The sequence below is a fragment of the Trachurus trachurus genome, assembly GCF_905171665.1.
Source record: "Trachurus trachurus genome assembly, chromosome: 24".
NCBI classification, from domain to species: Eukaryota; Metazoa; Chordata; class Actinopteri; order Carangiformes; family Carangidae; genus Trachurus; species Trachurus trachurus.
Window position 1 is genome coordinate 9,057,173 of NC_139910.1, and position 21,855 is coordinate 9,079,027.

At 43.5% G+C, this 21,855-nt stretch overlaps 1 protein-coding gene across 1 annotated transcript in view; it reads right to left on the bottom strand.

The window, feature by feature from the left end:
* Positions 1-19,223, bottom strand: part of jag2b (jagged canonical Notch ligand 2b) — a 50,355-nt gene extending 31,132 nt beyond the window's left edge. Inside the window, exons 1-2 of the mRNA XM_084001286.1 lie at positions 18,880-19,223; positions 17,885-18,202 (exon numbers count right to left, since the gene is read on the bottom strand). Of these exons, the coding sequence (XP_083857412.1) occupies positions 17,885-18,202; positions 18,880-18,948 (387 nt within the window). The 5' untranslated portion in view covers positions 18,949-19,223. The remainder of the gene's footprint in view (positions 1-17,884; positions 18,203-18,879) is intronic.
* Positions 19,224-21,855: the final 2,632 nt, after the last annotated feature.

The window sequence follows — 21,855 nt, forward strand, 5'->3', positions numbered from 1 at the left end:
CAAAGTGAAAGTTAATTAAAGCTTAATTACTTGCAGACTGTTTTTGTTTTTTTATCCCTGTGTGTGGAGCCTTAAGCTGACTAGATACTGTGTGTTTTTATTAATCTTGTGTGATTTGTTAATTCACACTATAGGTTTTAATCAGCTTTGCCGCACAGCAGAGACTTCAATGTACAGATCATCACACACGGAGCGAGCAGGGAGGCAGGGAGCTGTAGCTTAGCTTGTGCAGGGAAACAGCCTGGATGTAAAAGTGCAAAACTGTGGTTTAACTGAAGGATTTGTGCATGTAAGATTGAGGTGATGATGACATCTCAGTGTGGATCTGTTGCATGTGAGAAATGTCCCATGTGTAAAGCTGCTGCATCAAACAATGCAGCTGTTACCTGACGAGATGCTATGTTTGGCTGCAGCAGATTATGGTTCTTACTGAGACCCAGACGTGATGGTTTTACGCTCAGACCACCGACTCGACCTCGACCTGTTTTCTCAAACACACTCGAGTCTCTTCTATTCCAATTTTTTTTTGCTCTTTTATCTGAACAAAATGAAGAAAAAAACAACAAAAAAGAAACGTTAAGGAGGGGAAAATGAAAACTCCCTCCATAAAGGGGGTCGCTGTGCCAACATGAGCTGCGACATAAACTCTGTCTGGCTTTGTCCTTGGTTGTCAGACAGGGAGGTAAATCAGTAGCTAAGGGGATTATCTGGTTTCACACCAAGTTATGCTGCACTGTCCACCAGCACGACACAAACAGTGCATTGATGAATGTGAACTCATCAGGACATTAACCAACAACAAGCCTAATGATCTATTGGATTTTTGTAAATGTTAAATACAAATTTCAGCTTTTCTATGAAGTCATCTGTATTGACCTTTAGTAAAACGCCATTAGCAGCAACTAACAATCTCAGATACCAATTAACCTGCTGATTATTTTCTCAATTAATCAAATTTTTAAAACCTGTCAGACTGAGTAAAAAAAAAAAAAAAAATCCACATCTCAATTTCCTGAAACCTCAGGTGACATATTGAAATGACAGATTGTAAAAGTGGCTGCTGAGGTGACAGGTGTCCCACTGACCCCACCGGACGGCCATCTTTAATTAGCAAGTTCTCCATCAGGTCAGATCTGCACTGAACGACACAAACCAATGTCAGATACAGAGAGTGTGTTTGCGTTTTTAGTTTCTGATGTTCCTACTGTTATTATGTGTTTTATAGCGTTTTTACAGTGTTGTGTGTTTTATTTTATTGTATATATTGTTGAATTGGTGCTTTAATCTGATCTGGGTGTAATACGTTTTCCCGCATGGGGTTAATGAAGTAAATCTAAATCTTATTTTAATTGATCAAAAGTCTTTAAACATTACATTTCTGATCATAAAGGTCATAACTAAGTATCATTTAGTCACATTTAAGAAGACAGACAACTTACCGGTACTATAAGGTGTTGTTGGAAAAATAACCCAGAAGATTTATCGCGAGTCGATTCTCAATAATTGATTGACTATTCACATTACCGGATTTGTTATTACTGTGTTCAGGCTCAGAATGGACTAATTCATTTAAAATCATGCAATTGATGAATATAACAAAATATTTGAATGCAACAAGCTTTTATTATGTTAATTTACGATAAAAAATTAATTGGCACTTTATGTAACCGGAGCTTTTTGCACAACTAGTCCGTGTAAACAACACACACTCACGCACGGAAACTAACCAAACTAACCAGCATCACAGGAGTAAATCTAGCTGGTGTGCTGCTCACTGCTAGGCAACCAGCTGACCTAAATAGCATTCATTACGTCATCAGCAGTGACAGTTGTAGTAGCCACAGTGTGACTGCTGTGACCTCCACTGTAAAGTCATTGATAGGACGTTGTTGGTCTGGGAGGCGGCGGAGGAAAGACGAAGAAGGAAAAAAAAAAAAAAAGCATTAGGCGAGTAGTGGAGGGAGTTTGCGGTTGAATGAAGTGGGAGAGAGAAATCACAGGGAGGAAGGGGGGGGGGATTGTAAAATGTGTGTATGTGTGTGTGTGTGTCTGTGTTGTTGATCTGGGGGACCAACAAGCTGGTAGGCTGGTTGCTGCTGGGCTGTGGGATTAAGTAGGCTTGTCTGGCTGTGGGTGGTGGTGGTGGTGGCGGTGGCGGTGGCGGGAGGAGGAAGGGGAGGGGAGTGTTATTGTGGAAGACCACGGGTGACAAGAGAAGGGGATGGAAGATGACGGGACAGGGGGGTGAGCTAAAAGGGATCGGGTCAGAGTTTGGACGACGGCGGTGCAGGCAGACGTATGAGACTGTAGCGGAAGGAAGGAAGGAAGGAAGGAAGGAAGGAAGGAAGGAAGGAAGGAAGGAAGGAGGAGGAGGCAAAGATGGAGAGAGAGAAAAAGCGAAGTTAGAAAGCCTGAGGGACTACCTATAACATCACAAATACATAGATTTATATGTAATTGTATAAAATTGTGTTGTACTCTACAAAATATGAATTGTATTGTAATATGTATGTAAATGTTTTGTAAATGCTTTGGCAACAACACATTTTTGTTCATGCCAATAAAGCTGTTTGAATTTAAATTGAGTTGAATTGAGAGAGGGGTGAGGTAGAGGGGAGGCGGTGGTGGTGGTGGTGGCTACGGGGGTGATGATGCTCGTGCTGCTGTTGCCGGAAGCTGTGCCAAACCCGTCCACCAACCGACCGACCCTCCGACTGCAGACGCACAACAGATGCGGCCTCAAAGATGAGATTATTTGACATGAACGTGGATCATCCCACGATATGTAGCTCGGCTTCTGACCTTTCCACCCATCCCCCCCTCCTCCCCCTCCTCCCCCCTGCACCACCACCACCACCACAAAGGGGTGGGCTAGCTGGCTGCCCCAGTCTGAGCATGGTGGTTTGTGTGTCTATGCCAATGCACACAAGAGGAACTACCGGGCGGTGGTCGGTGCACACATGGCTGGAGGTCTCCATCTTTTAAAAAAAAAAAAAAAAAAAAAAGGGGATGATGTCCGTCTGTGTCGCAGACAAATCTCATCAGATAGAACAGGTGGCCAAATTTTATTGTTGTTAAAAGTTGTTATTTTTTTCTATTGCTATATTTTATTGTTGTTTTTAATCTTCGTGCATTAGTCTCCATGTTACTCTACACACTTTTTCAATCAATCAAAAATGTAAAGCACTTTGAACGGCATTTATTTGCTTTGAATGGTGCTATATAAATACAATTTTATTGATTGATTGATATTGTAACCTGCACTTTTTTTTGGAGGGGTTTTACCCAGAAGCCCCCTGGTCGGTCGGTCCGGTCGCTCGCTCGCATGCCTACATGTTGTAAAATGTTTGGTTAAATAGTCCCCTGAGTCATTGTGTGTCGGGGCTCGAGCAAAGCCACGGACTAGTCTGGTTTCCCACAGACCATCCCAGTCTGTGATTAGCTGGATTAAGTGACAGCTGCCCAAATGGTTGGAACAAGATAGATGGATGGGCAAGGGAGGGGAGGGAGGGGAGGGATAAAGGGGAGGAGTGGGGGAGGGAAGAGGAGGTGGGGGCTACTGAACAAAGACCCTTGTCCCAACACGGTAACTCACCCCCAATCCCAATCAAAACCATTGTCCATGAAGAGACACAGTCAGCACGGGGACAATTAGTGTCAGCATGTGTGCGACCGAGCCGACAGTCGGTTACATGACTGGAGTCAAAAAAGAAAAGAAAAAAGAAGCAGAAAACAAAAGCAGACGGTTTGTTCCCGTGGTAGGAGCTTCTCGTCTTTCATCTACCTGTGGAAAAACTTTATTTACCTGCTTTTTTTATTGTTTTTTTCCCTGTCAATACAAAAAAAAAAAACACGTCAACAACACCATCAGAGACTACGAAGAATCCTCCGTCAGTCAAATCTCTCTCCAAAACCCAACCTGGCCCTTCCTCTGGTGGATTAGAGGATTTACCAAGAGAAATCCTAGTTTTCCAAGTGGAGCAGGGGGGCACGGCGGAGAGAAAGAAACTGGATGTTTATGTGTCGGGCGCCGAAGTGAGTCCGTGTCCGTTTGAAATGACGCAACACGCTCGACTTTTATCTTTCAAAAATGCACCGAAAACCTCAGATCTTCCTTTAAAAAAAAAAAAACCAGGTGAAGAAGGAGACGATCTTCATGTCGGTGGAGGATGATGGTGGTGATGAGCCACAGGTGAAGGTTCCCACGCCTGGTGAGCGAGTGGAAGGTGGACTCTGATTGGGTGGAGGGGTGGAGGGGGGTTGGGGGGGTTTTTGGGGGTAAACAGGGAGAGGTGGCAGTGGGAAGAAGAGGAAAGCTGGGGTCACTAAGCCTGGGATCTGCACGCTTCCTTTTTCAAAAGAGGGGTCAGCCCCTCTGCATGTGGGGCGATGTGCGCGTTTGCATTCGAAGAATACCCAAAGAATGTGAGATCCAGGCCTGGTGTGTAATCCCAGGCCTGATCCCAGACCTGGCAACAATTCGGCATCTGCACCGACCGGCCCAAACTCAGGTTTGATTGACTCATTCCAAGGAGGGAGGGGACGGGGGGAACGTCAGGATGGAGCTTTGGGAATTTTCTCCCTCCGACAACCTCACAGATGAGCTCTCTCCCCGTGAGTAACCTTGAGCCGTCGGTTTCCCACGTCACTGAGAGGTGACCCGAACGCAGCACCTCCCCGTTTCCCAGCTCCTCCGCTGGGATCTCCGCTGACATCTCCTGATTTATTGCCTTCTGATGGGACGTGAGGTCATCACGATTCATCCCGTGGCCAGTAATCACCGCATGTAATCTTTCATTAATCTGTGATGTCAATCCCAGCTTTTGGTTTTACTTGGGCTGAGTCTACGCTATGTTCCAGTGAGGGGCATCAAGCTGTGAGGAAGGAAAGAAGGAAAGAAGGAAGGGGTCGCCGAAACGTCCACCATCCTCAGACACCGATCTTTAAAAAAGGAGCGGAAAAATCTGGATGAAACCCAGCGGCACTCGATCACTCCTAATGTGGATTAATGGGTAATGGTCGTCTCAGTGTGAGGGATGATAGAATGAGAGATGGCGCCATAAAATTAATGAGTTAATCAACTCTGAAATGCCCAGTCGCATCTTTTATTCGAATTAGTCGTTAAGGCTAAGTGGAAGTGAAATAATTAAGCGTCATTAACTCCTAATGATACCCAGGGTCATTAATGCACGGGACCAGGAGGAGGCTGAACGTCACAAAGATGTAAAATCTCTCCTGGTCCAGCTCCTCAATCTGTTCAGAGGCGAAGATCAAAGACCTCCGGTTGGCAAAACGTGGCCACCATGTTGGCAGACGGAGAAGAACAAGTTGGACGGGTTCTGACTCTTCCATACATCCACACTGAGCATCGCTGCTCTGATTCTACGTTATGAAGGTTTGCTGGGTTTGTCCACCTGGATCCAAACTATGAATCTGTGCAACATCATTTAGTCTCATCTGTCAATTTTCCATTTCTCCTCACTTCATGACCTGAAGCTGGAACTTTATTGGACCAATGAGCCGCCAAACGCTGCAACAGGATCAGTTTTAGATCTGTACTCTGCTTCTATTCATATCATCACTAAGTTCAAACATTAGTTTCACCTCATAATCAATGCAAATAATCCGATCCAATGATTGTGTTTGATGGTGAAAGCAGGAAAACATCAACATGCCGCTGACTTTTCCAAAACTACAGTTATTTTCATCATTAATCCACTATTTCTGTTATTCTCTAATCATTCTGACATAATAAAGTTTCTAAAAGAAATAATCATAATAGTAGGAAAATCAGCAAATAATCTCATTAGAGACACTGTAAACTGTTCATTTCTGACAAATGTAGGAACAATTTCAATTTCAGTTCCTTATAACGATATTCGATATTTTGCAAAAATGAAACTAAGAAAAAGATCAATTCCTCTTATTTGAGAAGCTTGAATAAGTGCATATTTGGTATTTTTGCTCAACAATCAAAACTAATGATCAAAGTGATGTACAGTATATAATTAAATCTGCAGACCTCCACCTCCTGCAGCTGCACCGACTCTTCCTCTCCTCCCCTCAACAAGCGCAGAGAGCAGCGCTGGCTCTCAGGTATGCACCAAACTAAACACACACATCTTATTTACAGCAGCGTCTCCACCTCGTTAATGAACCTCTGCAAGACGAGTCCAGTCCAACGCAGTCCAGCGCCTCTGACCTGTGACCCCACAAGCGCGAGGCCGACTTCCACTACTACTACTACTAATACTACTACTACTACGGCTTCATGTGTGGCTGAGCAGGCAGGTTACACACAGTCATATCTCTGCTGGGTACACAGGGAGCGAGGGCTGCACACAAGCTGCCTGCCAGAGCCCAGTGCCAAGAGATGTCGCACTGAAGGCAAGGCATTTGGCTGGCTGGTGTGTACCGGCTGCACACACACACACACACACGGCCCATTGAGCATGCTGCTACTATGCCAACAAGGTCATTACCCATGCACTTCCAATTCAACAAACCCCTCCCCCTCCTGGTGCTAATTAAGCAGCATGATCCAAGACTATGCAACACGTAAAACAAACACCAACACATTTGCATAGAAAACTAAATGACTTCACATGAAACAAACACACACACACACAAGACGCATCAAGAGTCGACATCACACACTTGAACACAAACTGAAGCCGCATGGTGGCGACAAACAAAGACACTGAACCGAGCTCGGGTTCTTTAATAATTAAACAGGGTGAAATAAAAAGCACTTTATTTATGCATTTGTTGCGTTTTATGTGAGAATACAAGGCCAAAGCATGTGACATGAAGGTTAAACCTCGCACATATTTGTCAATGACTTTCTGAGGCGGGGCGATTACGGCAATCGACGTGCTTCAGAAACATTAACGGGGCTAATTCCCCGATCCAGAGCAACAGGGCGCCTGACTGCAGAGCGACGCGGCGGCACCGCCTCTGGCTGAGCCCACCCCATTATCATTTCAAACAGGTTCAACAGAACAGTGACAATTTAACTGCCCATGTAATGACATGCTTTAATTACCCCCACAAGGAGCCTCCAGCACCTGCACACCATTCATTTAACAAGAGGCAGGGGACGCAGCGGACCACAGCAACGCCGCACCAACACTGTATTTAAAAAACGGAAACGCGGACACATCTCGCTGCTACGCACGTCTGGTGCACAGGTTCCAGCTTCAACCTACATTCTGAGATCACTGCATTTACTTTAAAGCCAATTAGGTGACAATATACACTGTTTTTAAATAAAAATTAAACATGTTCAAACCAGCTCTATAACTGGTGCTTCTTCTGTGATATCAACCAGTTGTGCTGCAAAGTAATTGATACATTATATTTAAGAGGATGTCTCAGTTTTATATTTAATGTGCACGTGTCAGGGTGCACTAGTGGTGATATTAAAAGGCACCAACATGATGTTAAAGCGTCCTCAGTTTAAACCCAGAGGCCACTGTTGTGCATCTTTCCCCCTCGTCATTTCCTGTCATTCCTATATTTTACAAACCGTTAAATAAACAGCACGCAAAGCCCAGAAGATTGCGTGTTAAAAATGTTCCCAACAAACTCTGCATGGGAAAAACAACGTGATTGCAGAGATCCTGCAGAGATAAACACACAAAGTGGAGCTTTCGTGTGGCGCCGGAGTTCAGACTCAGGAGAGCCAACTCAGGGCAGGTGTCTTTTTTATCACGCCTGCTGCGACTGCACCCACAGGAATACCTGCAGCATCACAACACGCTGGCTGTTCCTGCTAGAACAGACAAGACGAGCCGTCCTCTTCAAAACACTAAGGCACCGAGTCGTCTCATTATCAACATGACGGGCAGATTCAGGTCATATGTTGCAGATTTCTACTTGGTTTTCACAGCACCACTATGTGCAACCAGCAGCGTCCACACGTCTTAACGACTAGAGCTCAACTCAATCTGATGGCGGCGTCGACACCAACAACCTACGTCACAGCATCTTCCTTAAAATCCTGCCAATGCAACAAACTCATGCACAAGCCACACCTGTGAAAATGTGCCAACAGCCACACAACACATTATTTTCTTAAACCAGCCAGCACATTACATCCAACTAAGGTCTCCATGACACCCGCAACACATTTAAATGTTGGTTTAAACATTGAATGAAACCACACGCGCCATGACAGGCTCCTCCTTTGTTTAAACTGTGGTTTGCAGTGAGGCACCGACCTGAGCAGGAATAATGAGTTTATTTTCATACACTGTGGCTGCAAGCTGCATCTCTCTATCGAGGGCCGCCACTAACAATTATTTTCATTATCGATTCATCTGACAATTATTTAAACGATTAATCGATTACCATAGTTGTTGGGTCAATAAAATGTTAAAAGTCCTCAAATGTCTTGTTTTGTCCACAAACCAAAGAGATACTCAGTATATTGTCATAAAGGAATAAAGAAACCAGAAATATCCAGCATTAAAGAAGCTGAAATGAGAGAATTTTGGCTTTTTTCCCTTATCAAAATAGTTGAAGATTAATTTAATAATCGATTTTTGTTGCAGCTCTAATCTCATCCACTTCAGACAAAGACTTGTGGGTACGATGCAGATAGAAATCAAGGTTGTAAAAGCTCCACTATAAGGGTAACTATAGAGAACAGTGTTGACATTATAACTCATTATGTATTGCATTGCTGAGGTTAGCATACTAACCACTAGCAATGAACAAGTCTTAACTGAGTAGATTCTTCTCTCTTACACTACATCGTATTGATTTGAAGTATTAATTAGACAGGTGACCACTTCTAACACTTTTAAAATGAGACACGCATTGGGCTGATTATTGTATTGTAACAGGTCCAAGTGTGTGATGTGTTCCCACGGGCAACATCATCACCTATCATGGCAGACGGGTCTGGTTGGCAGCGAACGAGGGGATTAAAGAAACTCAGATAAGTTTCTGTGACACGTCTGATCTTAAAGCAACTGTTGATTTCCATGAAGTTGGGAGACGCAGTTTGGGATGAACAGCTCTGCTTGTTATCTAGGTAAGGAGGCCAGTACCGCAGGGAAACTGGTGCATTTTGGCCCAGACAGAGAAAGTGTGCCCAAAATTAGCAGGAAAAAGTCACAGGAATCAAAAACTACCAGGCTGAGCATGAACACTGAACCTGCTCTGATTTCCAATAGATGGTTTGTTTGGTTTGTTGACCCACTAATCACACACACACACACACAAAAAAAGGGCAAATTATTGTTCCAACTAAAAAGATATCGTAAAACAAAATCATCTCCCCGAGGCGACGTTTATGAAAAACAGCTCTTAAAAGCTGTTGCGTCCCGTTTGTACACGCTGTGCCTGATGCAGAAATCACAGCGTGAACAAAACAAAGTGTTCTCGGAGGAAATCCCTGCTGCCTCCTTCCACCGACACGACACCGCAACAACACAGATCCATTTAATATTAAAATAACGCGGTCCGAGTCGGACTTGTGATGACAAGAGTTCAGTCTACGCAGGGTTTCCAACAGGGCAGCTGTCCAGATCGCACAGTCCCACACTACACTGCATCTTTGTTAATGAGCGAAGCAACAACACAGACGTCTGTCAGACTTGTAAACTCCGGCGAAAGGAAGGACAGAAATGTGCAGTGTCTGAAGGGGGGGAAAGGTCGTCAGGGGCATGATGGTCATCAGTTTCCTACTACTACTACTACTGCTACTGCTACTACAATTGTTCCCAGTATGAGGTTGCACAAGCGCAATAATAATTGTACTATAACTTTTAGTACGTTCCATTACCTTTATGTTACAGATGCTGCGAGCAATTCTCAGTGTGCGTAAATCAGTTAGTCAGTGTGTGTTTGTGCAGAGATCAGAAGCCAAAATGTCATCCACTGTGCCAGGTTATAAATAATTCCCATAAAACAGCACGTAATAAAAAGGTTACTCCAAGACACAGAGCCATCACAACCTACTCACAATCATCAGGACACATCTACGATACTAATTTAATTTCCTAATTACATTAAAAGGGATTGAATGTAAACCTCTTACAATGCTGAAATATGGATGTTAGATAGATTTAATGCTGCTTTGTTTTTTAGTGTGCGCGTTACTATGACTGCACACTGTTGCACTACTTGCAGGTTTATTCTCACATTTTTGCTTCAGTGGAACAATAAAAAAAAGAGAGGATATATAAAATAAGAGGAAAAATCGTGACATTTCAAGGTCAGCTTTTCATCTCCTGATGCAGCAATAGCTATAATTCTTCAAAGTGCAGCACTTGGCAACTTCTTTGTTGGATATTGACCAAATCTCACACCTTTACTCAGACTGGGGAAGCTGGATCTCCCCGACTGTCCTTCAAAAGTCTGTGTAGAAAAGCAAAACGCTCAGAATCACAATGATGCACTGCTCTCAACCTACAAAAAACCAGAGGCAGATGGACTCTTCTCCACTGGAAAGAGGGACGCTAACTTAACAGGATGTTCTTAGACTACGCCGTGCACTTACATCCTTGTGCATGTCCAATTTACAGCCGTGAAATAAAAAAAATGCGACCCTATGCAGAAAAAAACGGAGCTTCCATTGCACCAAGGGGAGTTGAGCCTGACTGGCTAATTGCATAATCAATACAGTGCTGAGCTGCAAACACAGGTGAGACCCGAGTGAGTGGCTTTCCACGCAGCAGCCCTGGGACCAGAAGAGGAAGGGATGGGGGGGGACAGCGCTGACAGAGAGGGAAGATAATTGTTTACTGGAGGCCTATGTAGCCGTCTCCTAGCAACAGCTCTCACAAGCTCCGTATCAGGTGTGGCAAACCATGGCAGCCTCCGTTAGCCTCTGGTTCTGCAAGTGTGTATGTGTGTGTTCAAAATACAGCTTCTCCTTTAGCTGCAGAGCAGGAGGAGAGGGTTTTGGAGATGAACAGTATAGAGTCAAACTGTCCTACTTCCCCCTTGTACCAATATTAACCACTGCACTGCATCCCCCCCCTCCCATTAGTATATGTAGCCCAGGTCTTTCAGGTTTTCTCATCAGCACGAACTGCGAGCGTTAGCATGGAAAACAACCAGAAACAACAGTGGAAAGAAATGAAGACAGCAGCTGACCTGATGTGCATTTGTGATGTGAAAATTTCCCAAAATTCAACTAAAACCCCAGAGGCTACATAGCTACACCTACGAAGATGAGATTAAAAGAAAAAACATGCGGTAGGTCGTCTTCTGTTAGGAGGATTTTTGTTGAATACCGGTGCCAGAATAATAAAAAAAAAAAGGTGCAGTGCCGGTGGTGGTGAACATTTTCAGCTACTCCACCACAAAATTTGGATGCGCCGATTTTTTTTAGCCCATTCAAATCCCCGTCTGTACAGCTTCTGTACACAAAACCAAAGGCCAATGAACCTTTTCTAGAACATTTTGTGCCGAGTGATTTAATCCTTTTAAAGGTAGACGACTGTGTAGAAGTATCATCACACCCCATTCACTGGGATTCACTCTTTGATAAAGCATTATGAGTTAAGAGGTTGGTATTTAATAGTCACTGACTGACACCAATTCTGATTGTGTGTTAGAGGATGTGTCTGTCAAATCCTATTAAAACTTCATTTTTCACAAAAATACATATGTCATTTCATGTGTGCAATGGGATCAAACGCATTAATGCCTTAAGGACAGTGTCACTGTGTTATTCATTGCGATTGAGGTTTGGCAGCTATTCACACTATATGTTTGTACGTCAGAAAAGATGAAGTACAGAACAGTCAAGAGCCATTTCATTTTGATCATGCTGAATCCCTAAAGCCCACCAGCCACACCGTTCAATCATGGTTGACACGTAGAAGCATAAAATAATTATTAATTAGTGAAAGTTAAAAGGTCGGACTAGTCTTCTCTTGAATAGAAATAACTTGATACAGCTTTCCTTTGACTTGGTACATAAAAGATGTGCACGTTGGTGCTTGACAGCAGCAGAGAGAGAGAAAAAAAAAGTTATGATAGCAACACTGTGTGTGTTCAGCGTGCACGTGGGCAGCGCTGCAGGCCAAATCCATTCAAAAAAAGTTTGAGTTTGTTCCAGGAAAAACAGTTTTCAGCAGGTCTGTGCAGATTAACATGTTGCTTAAACTTTTGACGTGATCAGCGTTGCGAGTCTGGCTGCACGCTAAAAAGGAGTGTTTGAGCTGCAGACCACCCCGACCAAATTTGGTGCCGACTCTTAATCCATTGATCATTGATAGACGGCAGATCGCAGGGCGTTTTAAAAATGCTAGTTCAAAAGCAACCGCAACAATTTCAACAATTCAGCTTCTTGATGTGGTTGGTGTCTGTTGCAGATCATCCACAGGTCCGAGGCTAACGACATGCATCCATTTACTAGCTGAGCGAGAACCGTCGTCTGATATCCAAGTGGAGGGCAGATACAGTTACAGGCTCACAGGCTCACATCAAACGGACGTCCGGCTGATGTTGCTGAGGGGCAGGGAGGGTGAGAGAGAGTGAGAGAGAGTGAGAGAGAGGCAGAGAAATTCCACCGGCAATTTCATTAGTGATCAAATGGAAGTGAGACGTGTCTCTGTCCGCCTTCTCCTTCTCCTGAAGTGCACACACAGCACAGGCCAACAAAATGGAAACTCAATCAAATCGGACAAACGAGGTCTTAACTTGGTCAGCTGGATGCTGGTGGATTGCCATTAATATTTGACTTCCAGGCACATGTTCACATGCTCTTGCAATGAAAGTCATCCAGTGTCTTAATAGTAAGAATAAATCAGATGACAACGTGAAAATCACGTCCCACTCACTTCTCTCAAAAGGTTGGTTTTAGGCCATCAGGAAGCTGTTTCTGACCACAAGCTCTAACAACCCACATCGCCAGCAACAAATGGCAGATGCAGTTAGACATTCATTGGTGATCATAGTGGAGCATTTAGCAACCTGAGAGTCAAATGACACGAATATGGACCAAACACACAGCTAAAAGAGTGAATATGGTCCTGCATACCAGGTGTCCAGAAACAGGGTTTGAATAAACGGTAGCGCGGATAATGTTGCCACTTCTGGATGTGCGAACAATCGTATACTATGTTTGATAACAACTTAATCAAAACTTAACGCCTAGGATCCATTGGCGTCACCAAGTTTTCTTGCCGGTCTTGCGCGTCACCAAAACGGACATTTTGGCAGGCGGGAACACAGCTGCGTTTGTTGACTGAAGAGGCACAAAAGGAGGATTAACACCATTTAAAACACCGACAGACCTGCCCCAAGTTGTTCTCCATCTTGCTCCCCATTGGACAGTGTCCTCTCGTCTGATGGATTTGTTTGCATAAAAGTTGAATTGTGGTCAACCCTCGGATGCGCCACGAATACTCACACGGCCGCGCCACCTACCCAAAATGCTTTACGGCGGCGCCAGCAACAGTTTGACACGCTCCATAGGAAATGAACAGGGATGCGTGACGCGCTGAACACAACAATCGCCAGTGGATCCCATGCGTAGCACGACTTGCCACACAGAGTAAAATAAGCTAACATTAGCCACGCTAACAGTAAAAAGAAACATTCACATTAGCCACAGTTGTGAGAGTGTAGAGCTAGTTATGTTAGCATACCAACTTGCTTAACTAAATATAATAAATGTAATGCTACTGTTAAAATGTTTAGTGCTAAACATTGTAATTTTACCACTAGCATTTTAGCACTGTGGTGTTAACAATAAGATAAAAGCACCACCGTGCCCAAGCGAGCTTACTGTATTGCTAACGTGTTGCTGCAAACACTTTCTTTTAGCGAGCCGGGCTGTTCTGTCTGTATAAAATTAACATAAGAGGATGAAAACCAGTGTTATTTCTATCATTTAAAAAAAAAAGAAAAAAGAAACTGAAATATTGAACTACCGTCTCAAACCATAGCACAATTTTCAAAGAAGGTCCACAAAAAGCTAATTGATAATGCAGAACACTTAGCATGTTGTAAGATAGCCAAAAGTCTGGTCCTTTCATTAGTTGGCTGCAGATTAAAGATTCAATTAGGCTCATTGTTTAAACTCCATAAAACGGAGTCTCTCTTATTGGGGGTTTTAAAAACTCTGTTGCACTGCATTTTTCACTGCTCAAACAAATCCCCTCAGCTTCAAAAGTTTGGATTACAATATCAATGACAACTTAATAATAGACTTAAAAAACCCTTAAGGAGAAAAGCAGCAGCAGCAACGAACATTTACTGTAAATTCAGAGCTGTAGAGAGGAACAGAGGAGGATGAGCTCAGAGGTGGCAGCAGCATCAGTAGTCAGTCTCTTTACTGGCAAGACTGAGCCTGGAGGATTTCCAAAGAATGGATGAGCATCGTGCAATCTGAGTAATATCAGCCATTAGCGACTGCATCACACTGGTGTGATAATAACTGGACCAATGATGCCTCTGTCTCCTCCTCACAGAAAGCAGCACCTATTCCCAGAAATGCATGGACCACACTCTGTGCTAAAGCTAAGCCAGGAGATGACAAGTGCTCTTTGAGAATTGGCTGGAGTGTCAATTCACAAAATTAAAAAATGCATAAAAAAAAAAGAAAAAAAAAAGAAGGTATTTTCCTAACAGGATTTCAAGGTCAATTTGAAACTCACCGTCTCCTCTGGTTGGAAACGGTTCAATATGAACTGCACTGATGCTGGAAAAATAAGGTAAAAGCAGCCAAGTCTTCTGACTTTTGACTGAAATAAGATACAGCAACTCTCCAATGCCCAACCTGATCAACTTGTACACACTTGCACAGCCAAGATGCCATGCATGCCATTATTATAGCAGCTTTTTCAGGGGAATTAATAAAGTGTTTCCTCGGAAAATGATCGTGCAGTGCATTCATCGGGGGGTTCATTTTCATTATCTTCCTCATCCCAATGACATATCACATTTTTAAGAGATACAGAAAATGCACAGCTCGACTTTCATTTTCGTTTTTGTTTCAGACGCTGGCTTGAGGATGACAGAGGAGCCCAGCCCTCACTGGTTTCCATGGGGCTCAAAATGGGCATTAGGCCAGAAGACACAGCCAATAGTACACTGCATCTTTGTTTCTTCAGTGAGGAAAGCGACAACGCCACAGCCAGTGACCCCGCAGGCTTGTTGTGACATCTGGCACTGGAATAGTGCACCGTTATCAGCCTGCGCCACTTAACAGTAAGACAACACACCAGAATAACCCTCTTCACCTCTGCCTCGAGGTGTCAGTCAGTGCTTCAAATAAGAGACTCCCAGTGCTTCATACAGTGAGTGGTGGTGAACATGAGACGCGTGATGTTTTGTACACACATAACATCAAAAATACACAAGGTGGGCTGCAGAAAATTGGTTTGCTAGGGTTGTAAATGTTGCCCCTAACCACCTCCCCACCTGGAGGGCTGAACAATAGCTCCCCCCCTCATTAAATATATGGCCTTTACAGTGTGAAATCGCACCTGAAGCTCAAAAACATTAGCAGGGGCTGCTGTTAATTGACTTGAGGCGACACACAGCTGTGTGACACCCTGAAATCATTAAATACAACAAAAGACAAAAAAACCTGAATAAAATGCGATGCCTTGGACACAGATGATGACAAAAACACACGTCCTTGCTTTCTGTAGCTCACAGTGAGCTGCTGATTATCAGGACCCACCCATTGTGGAAATCAAGGTTTATGTTCATCGGAGTTCAACAGAATTCAGTCATTTCAACATTTTTACCGATAAATTTCTAACAAATTCCCTAAGATTTTCCTCCTAATAGAGCTGCACGCATCTTATCATGTTCCTATTAACTACTATTAATTGTTCAAGTGTCTTATCTGACCTATAATCAAAGATAACCAACAGATATTCAGTTTACTGTTAAAGAAGTTAGATACGAATCAATTGCTTTCACAAACTGCTCAAATGATTTGATGAATGTTTCCATAAATCATCTAATCTAACTCTGCAGATAGCAATCGTTTCATTCTCAATTAATCTGATGATTACTTTCTTGCTGAAGTGAGAAACCACGTTGAAGAAAATGTTGAAATTTCACAATGACAAGATGACCCGACTTCAAACCCCCCTAAAATTTGCTGCAGATATTCTGTTCATCAACAGATCATTTTAGCTTGATACGCATCCATTCAGGTCAGAACAGCCTTTAAATCCTATTATAAGTCCAGACACTTCATCTTTGTACTCTCACTTTTACTACTTCATTCAAAATCTGTATAAAAGCAGGTAGCAGCATCTTAAAATCATCATACCACACTGTACATTCACTAAGAATAAAATCTCATATAATCAAAATTACAAGTGCAGCCCTCCAAAAAACCAACAACTACTAATGTGTTCAGAGCTACACTCCACGTACTTAGCATATTTTTCCTGCCTGTTCACCTTATTCACATGCCTAATCCATCAACTATCACTCATCTGCAGTCAGACGAGCTTAATTGCCCTGGAGGGGCCACCAGGGGCCACCTGGCACCCACAGCAGGAGAGGAAGCTGTGGGGGGGGAGTTGAGGGTGGTGGGGGTTGGGGGGGGCGAGGTGTCAAAACCAGCCACCAGTGTTCAACCCAAACCGCTGCCCCGAGGCGCCGCTCACTTCAGCTGAACACCGACTTCCCACTCGCAGAATAATGTCACTCATTCATCACTATAATAGAGAATTAATTGGAGCATCCATCCAACAACTGGGCTGTGCCTGCAGATACAGCACGTGGCCTTGTCGTACCGCACGTCACACCAGCCTCAGATATTCAAACCAGAAACATAAACGTAAACTTATTTCCATATTAAAATCCGCTTCTAACAGCTGCTTTGTCTCCTGTTTCCCCACAATCATCCAACAAAAAGGGATTCAGACCCGTCTGAAAAGGCCACGTCTGAATAAACCAAATTCGACTTGATGGGATTGTCTTGTGATGAAATTACCCTCGTGAGTCAGCATAATGTCATGTTTGGAAGTGAACAAGCTTTACTTTAGCCGTTTCTCCACACCAGAAGTAGCGGAGTTCCCTCCTCCAGGGGTCTACATATCAAAGCGTTTCCCCCAGTCTAATTACCCTATCATGGCCCTGGCAGGTGCAGGCTGGAGGACTGGAACAAAGCCAGCCCTCATATATCAGGGCAACTTTAAAAGATGACCCAGATGACACTGCAAACCACTGTAGCTGCAATCGGATCCTTGGGAAGCACGCAATCGTTTAGCTGTGATGTGTGTCAATTCTCATAAGGACAGGATGCTGCAAGGAGCCCCCCCCTCCCCTCCCCTCACTCCCTTTATTGTAATGAGGCCTATCTTCTCAAGGAAAAGGAACATGCACATGACCCAAGACCTCAAACTAATCATTAAGGAGGTGTGGTAAATTTGGCATCGGTCGTGTCCCATTATGGATGAAAAAAATTAAACTTTTCTACCGAGCCCCTCCTGCCAAAGTCTTCCACCAAAGAAGAAAGTTGCTACCAGTCAATCAACTAACAAGTTCTTCAAAAGAAAATTCACCTGCGTCATGTTTCCAGCAGAAACCCCCAAACAAACTGACCAGCTCCAGCTTCTCCAAACAGAATGAACTACTTTTAATACTTTTATGATAAACTGACTGTTGATCAGACACAACAGGACAATGATGAAATCTTAGGAGAATTATTTTGAAAGGGTGACCCCTTCATCCATACCAATGCTGCTGTGGTGAACTGGGTACAAGCAGGATGGCAGAGTGGCTCCTCATCACTACTCACTAATGGCTGTATGTCATGTTCCCTTTGGTTTGTGTGTGTACAGATGCACAGAGAAGTAAATATTCAATCACCCATATTTTTCAGGAGGTTTTGTTCCCAGTTAATCTGGGTGGGGGGGTCAGGAAACAATCAAGAAATCGCACTCACCGGCCACGCAAACTGGAAAGGGATCACAATCTTGCCAGCGTCGTCGAGTTTATTCTGGTTGTTCTTTGCGCTCCTAAAATGAAACATATTTCCACCGAGAACTTGCGTAGATCCAGCTCCAAACGTGCACTGGCCGGGGGTGGTGACGGTCTGGTACTCCTTCAGGCACACTTTGAAGTAAGTGTCGCACTCGTCTCGAGTGCAGCGCAGGTCCTGGGAGCCCCTGGAGCCGTCGCAGCACTCCCCGTCCGCCAACTCGCCGTTTACATTCTCCACGGAGATCAGCTGCAGCTCGAAATAGCCGGTTGACTGGGACACCTAGAAACAACATGTTTAAAAAAGAAAAGAAAATAAAGACCAACATTAAATATAGGGCCTTTAAAAAAAAAAAAAAAAACAGGCTGCAGTGTGATTCAAGTGGACTTTAAATTGGTGCGTAAAGTGGCCAATTAATAACCCATATAAGGTGCATCATGTAGGCGCCATGAAGGTGCAAACATAATTAATTAGTTGCATCATGAAGGGAGCACGTGAACAGCCTCCTCTCTCTCTCTTTTTTTTATTTCCAGGTTACAGGGGTACCATGACCCGCTGCAGCAGCAACAGCAGCAGCCAATTGATCCAATGCAACTTCCAACTTATTTGGTCCAGGCCTCGTTCTCCCTCCAAAATAAAAGAGGAAATAAATAAAAACACAAGGAGGGGAGCTGGAGGCACTGGAGCCAAAATGGAAGAGTAAAAAAAAAAAGAAAAAAAAAAGCCTCGTATCAATTGCTCAGACTTCAATCTTGTCATGGTAACATGATCACATGCTCCACAACTGACGGCTACGTAATTCAATTATCGATTAATGTGATGCGAATATGCAGCGCCGGAGAGCAAATACATCTGCCCACGCCCACCAACTTTTGACATTGGTAATTTAAATTTATTTATATGCTAAAATAAAAATAATCAAGAAAATATTGGATGGGAAATAAGAGGCTTCTTCTTACCTCCGTCCATAACGTCAACAGCAGGCACACTATTGGGAAGCAATTCCTAATCCTGGTGCGATTCCACATGCCTCCGATTAATTAGAGTGACATAGGGGGGGAGAAGCGATAAGAAAAGACAAACAGCCGCGGAGCCGGCGACTAGTTCCTCCTCTCCTGACATGCAAAAAAATAAAATAATCACATGCGCGTTTTCTCCAGCCACCGTCTGCGTCCAAAGATTTCACCGAGGCATTACATGCGTTTGTGTGTGCGGTGTGTCTGTCTGTGTATGTGTATGTGTGGTGTGCGTGTGTGTGTGAGAGGGAGAGAGAGAGAGAGCAGGCGGATTGCAGCGCAGCGACGGTCCATGCACAGGAGGATCCCTCCGTCAAATCTCTCCACACAGCAACTGAGATGTTTCGTAGCCACAGCCTGAGGAGAGGATGTCTGCTTTGATTGGCAGCTACGCAAACCACTTACAAATTGGCCTGCGGGCAGTCTCTGAGCCAACCGGATTAAGGGGCGGACAATAGTATAATAACCCCCACCAACCCTCCTCCTCCTCCTCCTCCTATTGCTCCTCCACCACCACCTCCTCCTCCTCTTCACCCTCTTCCTCCTCCTCCCGAAAAAAAACTTGAATTTCTATTGAGCTGCATTTGAGCAAACAAAGCCAAAGTAGTCCACTTTAATTCAACGCAGCAGCAAATATATCACAATGAGCTGAGCTGCTGTTTAAATATCGTTTATAATTTTATTTAATTCTTCTTTTTGCACCTATATAAACTTTATAGTTCCGGTGTTTAAATAAGAGTTGACAGGTTAAAATATAAACCTGCAGGTACAATGCATTTTTGTGGTTTGGACTGTTTCCTGGAGACTGACACGTGATTTGATCATGATAATGTGATAATGCTTTTTACCTTATATTAACAGTAGACATGGGACACTGGTTGTGAAAGCCCCTTGGTGTGGTTTTAATGAATTTTAAGCATGCAAGTGGATTTTTCATCATCAATCTAGTTTATTTTCATTGTAACAATGATTAAAAACCGAAGGATAAGTGTATTAATGGTAATTTATAATCTGTAAGATCTATAAATCCTCTTGCAAACAACAGATCACCTGCTTGTGCAACATTAATGTTCATTTAAAAGTAAAACTGCCCCCAACGACGCAGCACTTTTTCATCAATAAGGAGACTCTCCTCAGCTCAACCCATCCATTGCAGCAGATTAGAGCGCCCTCTACTGTCTGTGCACCACTCACCACCAGTTATGGTTCTCTCACCTTAAAAATTATAAATGTATATTTAAGTAGGTTGTAAAGCCACTCATCTCAATCATCTTATAAGATAGATATCACATGCATGTTGATGTGTTTCTGTCTCTCACTTTATACATCTTTTATTTTGTATTCAATTGTATATTTTATCCTACATTGTGTTGAGTTTCTTTACCACACCAAGTTTATATCCCAGATTTAATTTTATCCCCTATAATACACAATGTATTGCATATTTATACTCTAGTGTTTCTCATGTCAGTGCAGACCCGGTTGACCTCAGCTCATCTCCATACACATGTACAACAAGATGTCCACCTCCTGTGGATCGGCTTCCCCAGCAACAAGTGCCTTTATTTGTCCTGTGCATGATCGGGTGACCTGGCTGAGCCTTGTTGACAGATGGACGGTCATTACTGTGGCTGCATCCACTTGTGTGACCACGCTGGTGTTTTTGGCATGTTTTAGCTGTCATGTAGTAACCTTTGTGTTAAATGTGTGATTACCATTTTTCAAAGCTCCTGATAGAGATGTGCAGATCATGTTTAAATGTGCATAGTATGATTTAATAGTGTGTTAATGTTACATCTAGAGTATGATAAACTGTTTTAGCAAGATTTTATGACTAAACATTGCTTGACAGTGACTCTGTTAATAAATGCACACAATCCACACCTTCACACAGGTACAATTAGTTCTTTAACATCTTAACTGAAATACAGAAGCCATATTAAAACTAATTTTCTTCATATAGAGCCAGTGGCAGCAGCTCTGTTATGTAATTACTTTGACTTGGTGTAACAGTATAGAGGTTTTGGAACAGGTTTTGATTGCAAATACTATAAACTGCAGAAATTAGAGATTGTTTTACTTTCATTTAAGTAAAAATACAACTCATTTTCTTTTTATAACTATTATTAGAGCTGTATCTTTGGCTAATATACATATTCAGTGTATCAGCACAACATTGCACTAATTAATGCTCCAATAAACATGAGAAAGGGGAGATTGCCCTGCACCGCACAGATTAGATCCTCACATTGGTGCCGCTGGTGTCAGGAAATGAGTCCATGAAGAAAGGAAGGAGTTCCACCGCACACAATGTGGTCATTTCAATACAAGTTGCTTAACTTTTATTAATAAATCAGTATTGAAATGACCACATTGTGTGCGGTGGAACTGCAAAGACAGTGGACAGCTCACAGTAATTCTTGTTTACAAAGGTAACAACTATGGCAACCACACCAAGTTTTTCCTTGAACATGCCTGCTGAGGTGTAGGAGAAGTTGAACATGCCACCAGGAGACACGGCACTCACAGTGTGACAAGCACAACAAGAGAGAGAGAGGGAGAGAGAGCTGCCAATCAAAGTGTGTGTGACAGCAGCCCTCCCCTCTCCTCTCCTCATGTCTCTGTCTCCTTCTCATCAGGCGACTGCCAGCCCGTCAGATAGGACCTGAAGGAGGCGGCCGATAGCGCTGAGCCGCTGCAGCCGCTTTGACTGGAACATTTCACACGCTGTCACAAGTACATGTGAGTGCCTTAAGTTGGATCGCACCTTGTAAAGGGCCTCAGGTGGTGAAGGCACAATGTGTACGAGTGGATATATGTGTGTGAGAGCGAGCGAGTGAGTGAGTGAATGTGTGAGTCTGTGTCTGTGTGTTTGTGCAGCGAGCCTCCAGAAATAGTAATGTTGGTCAGTCGGTCAGT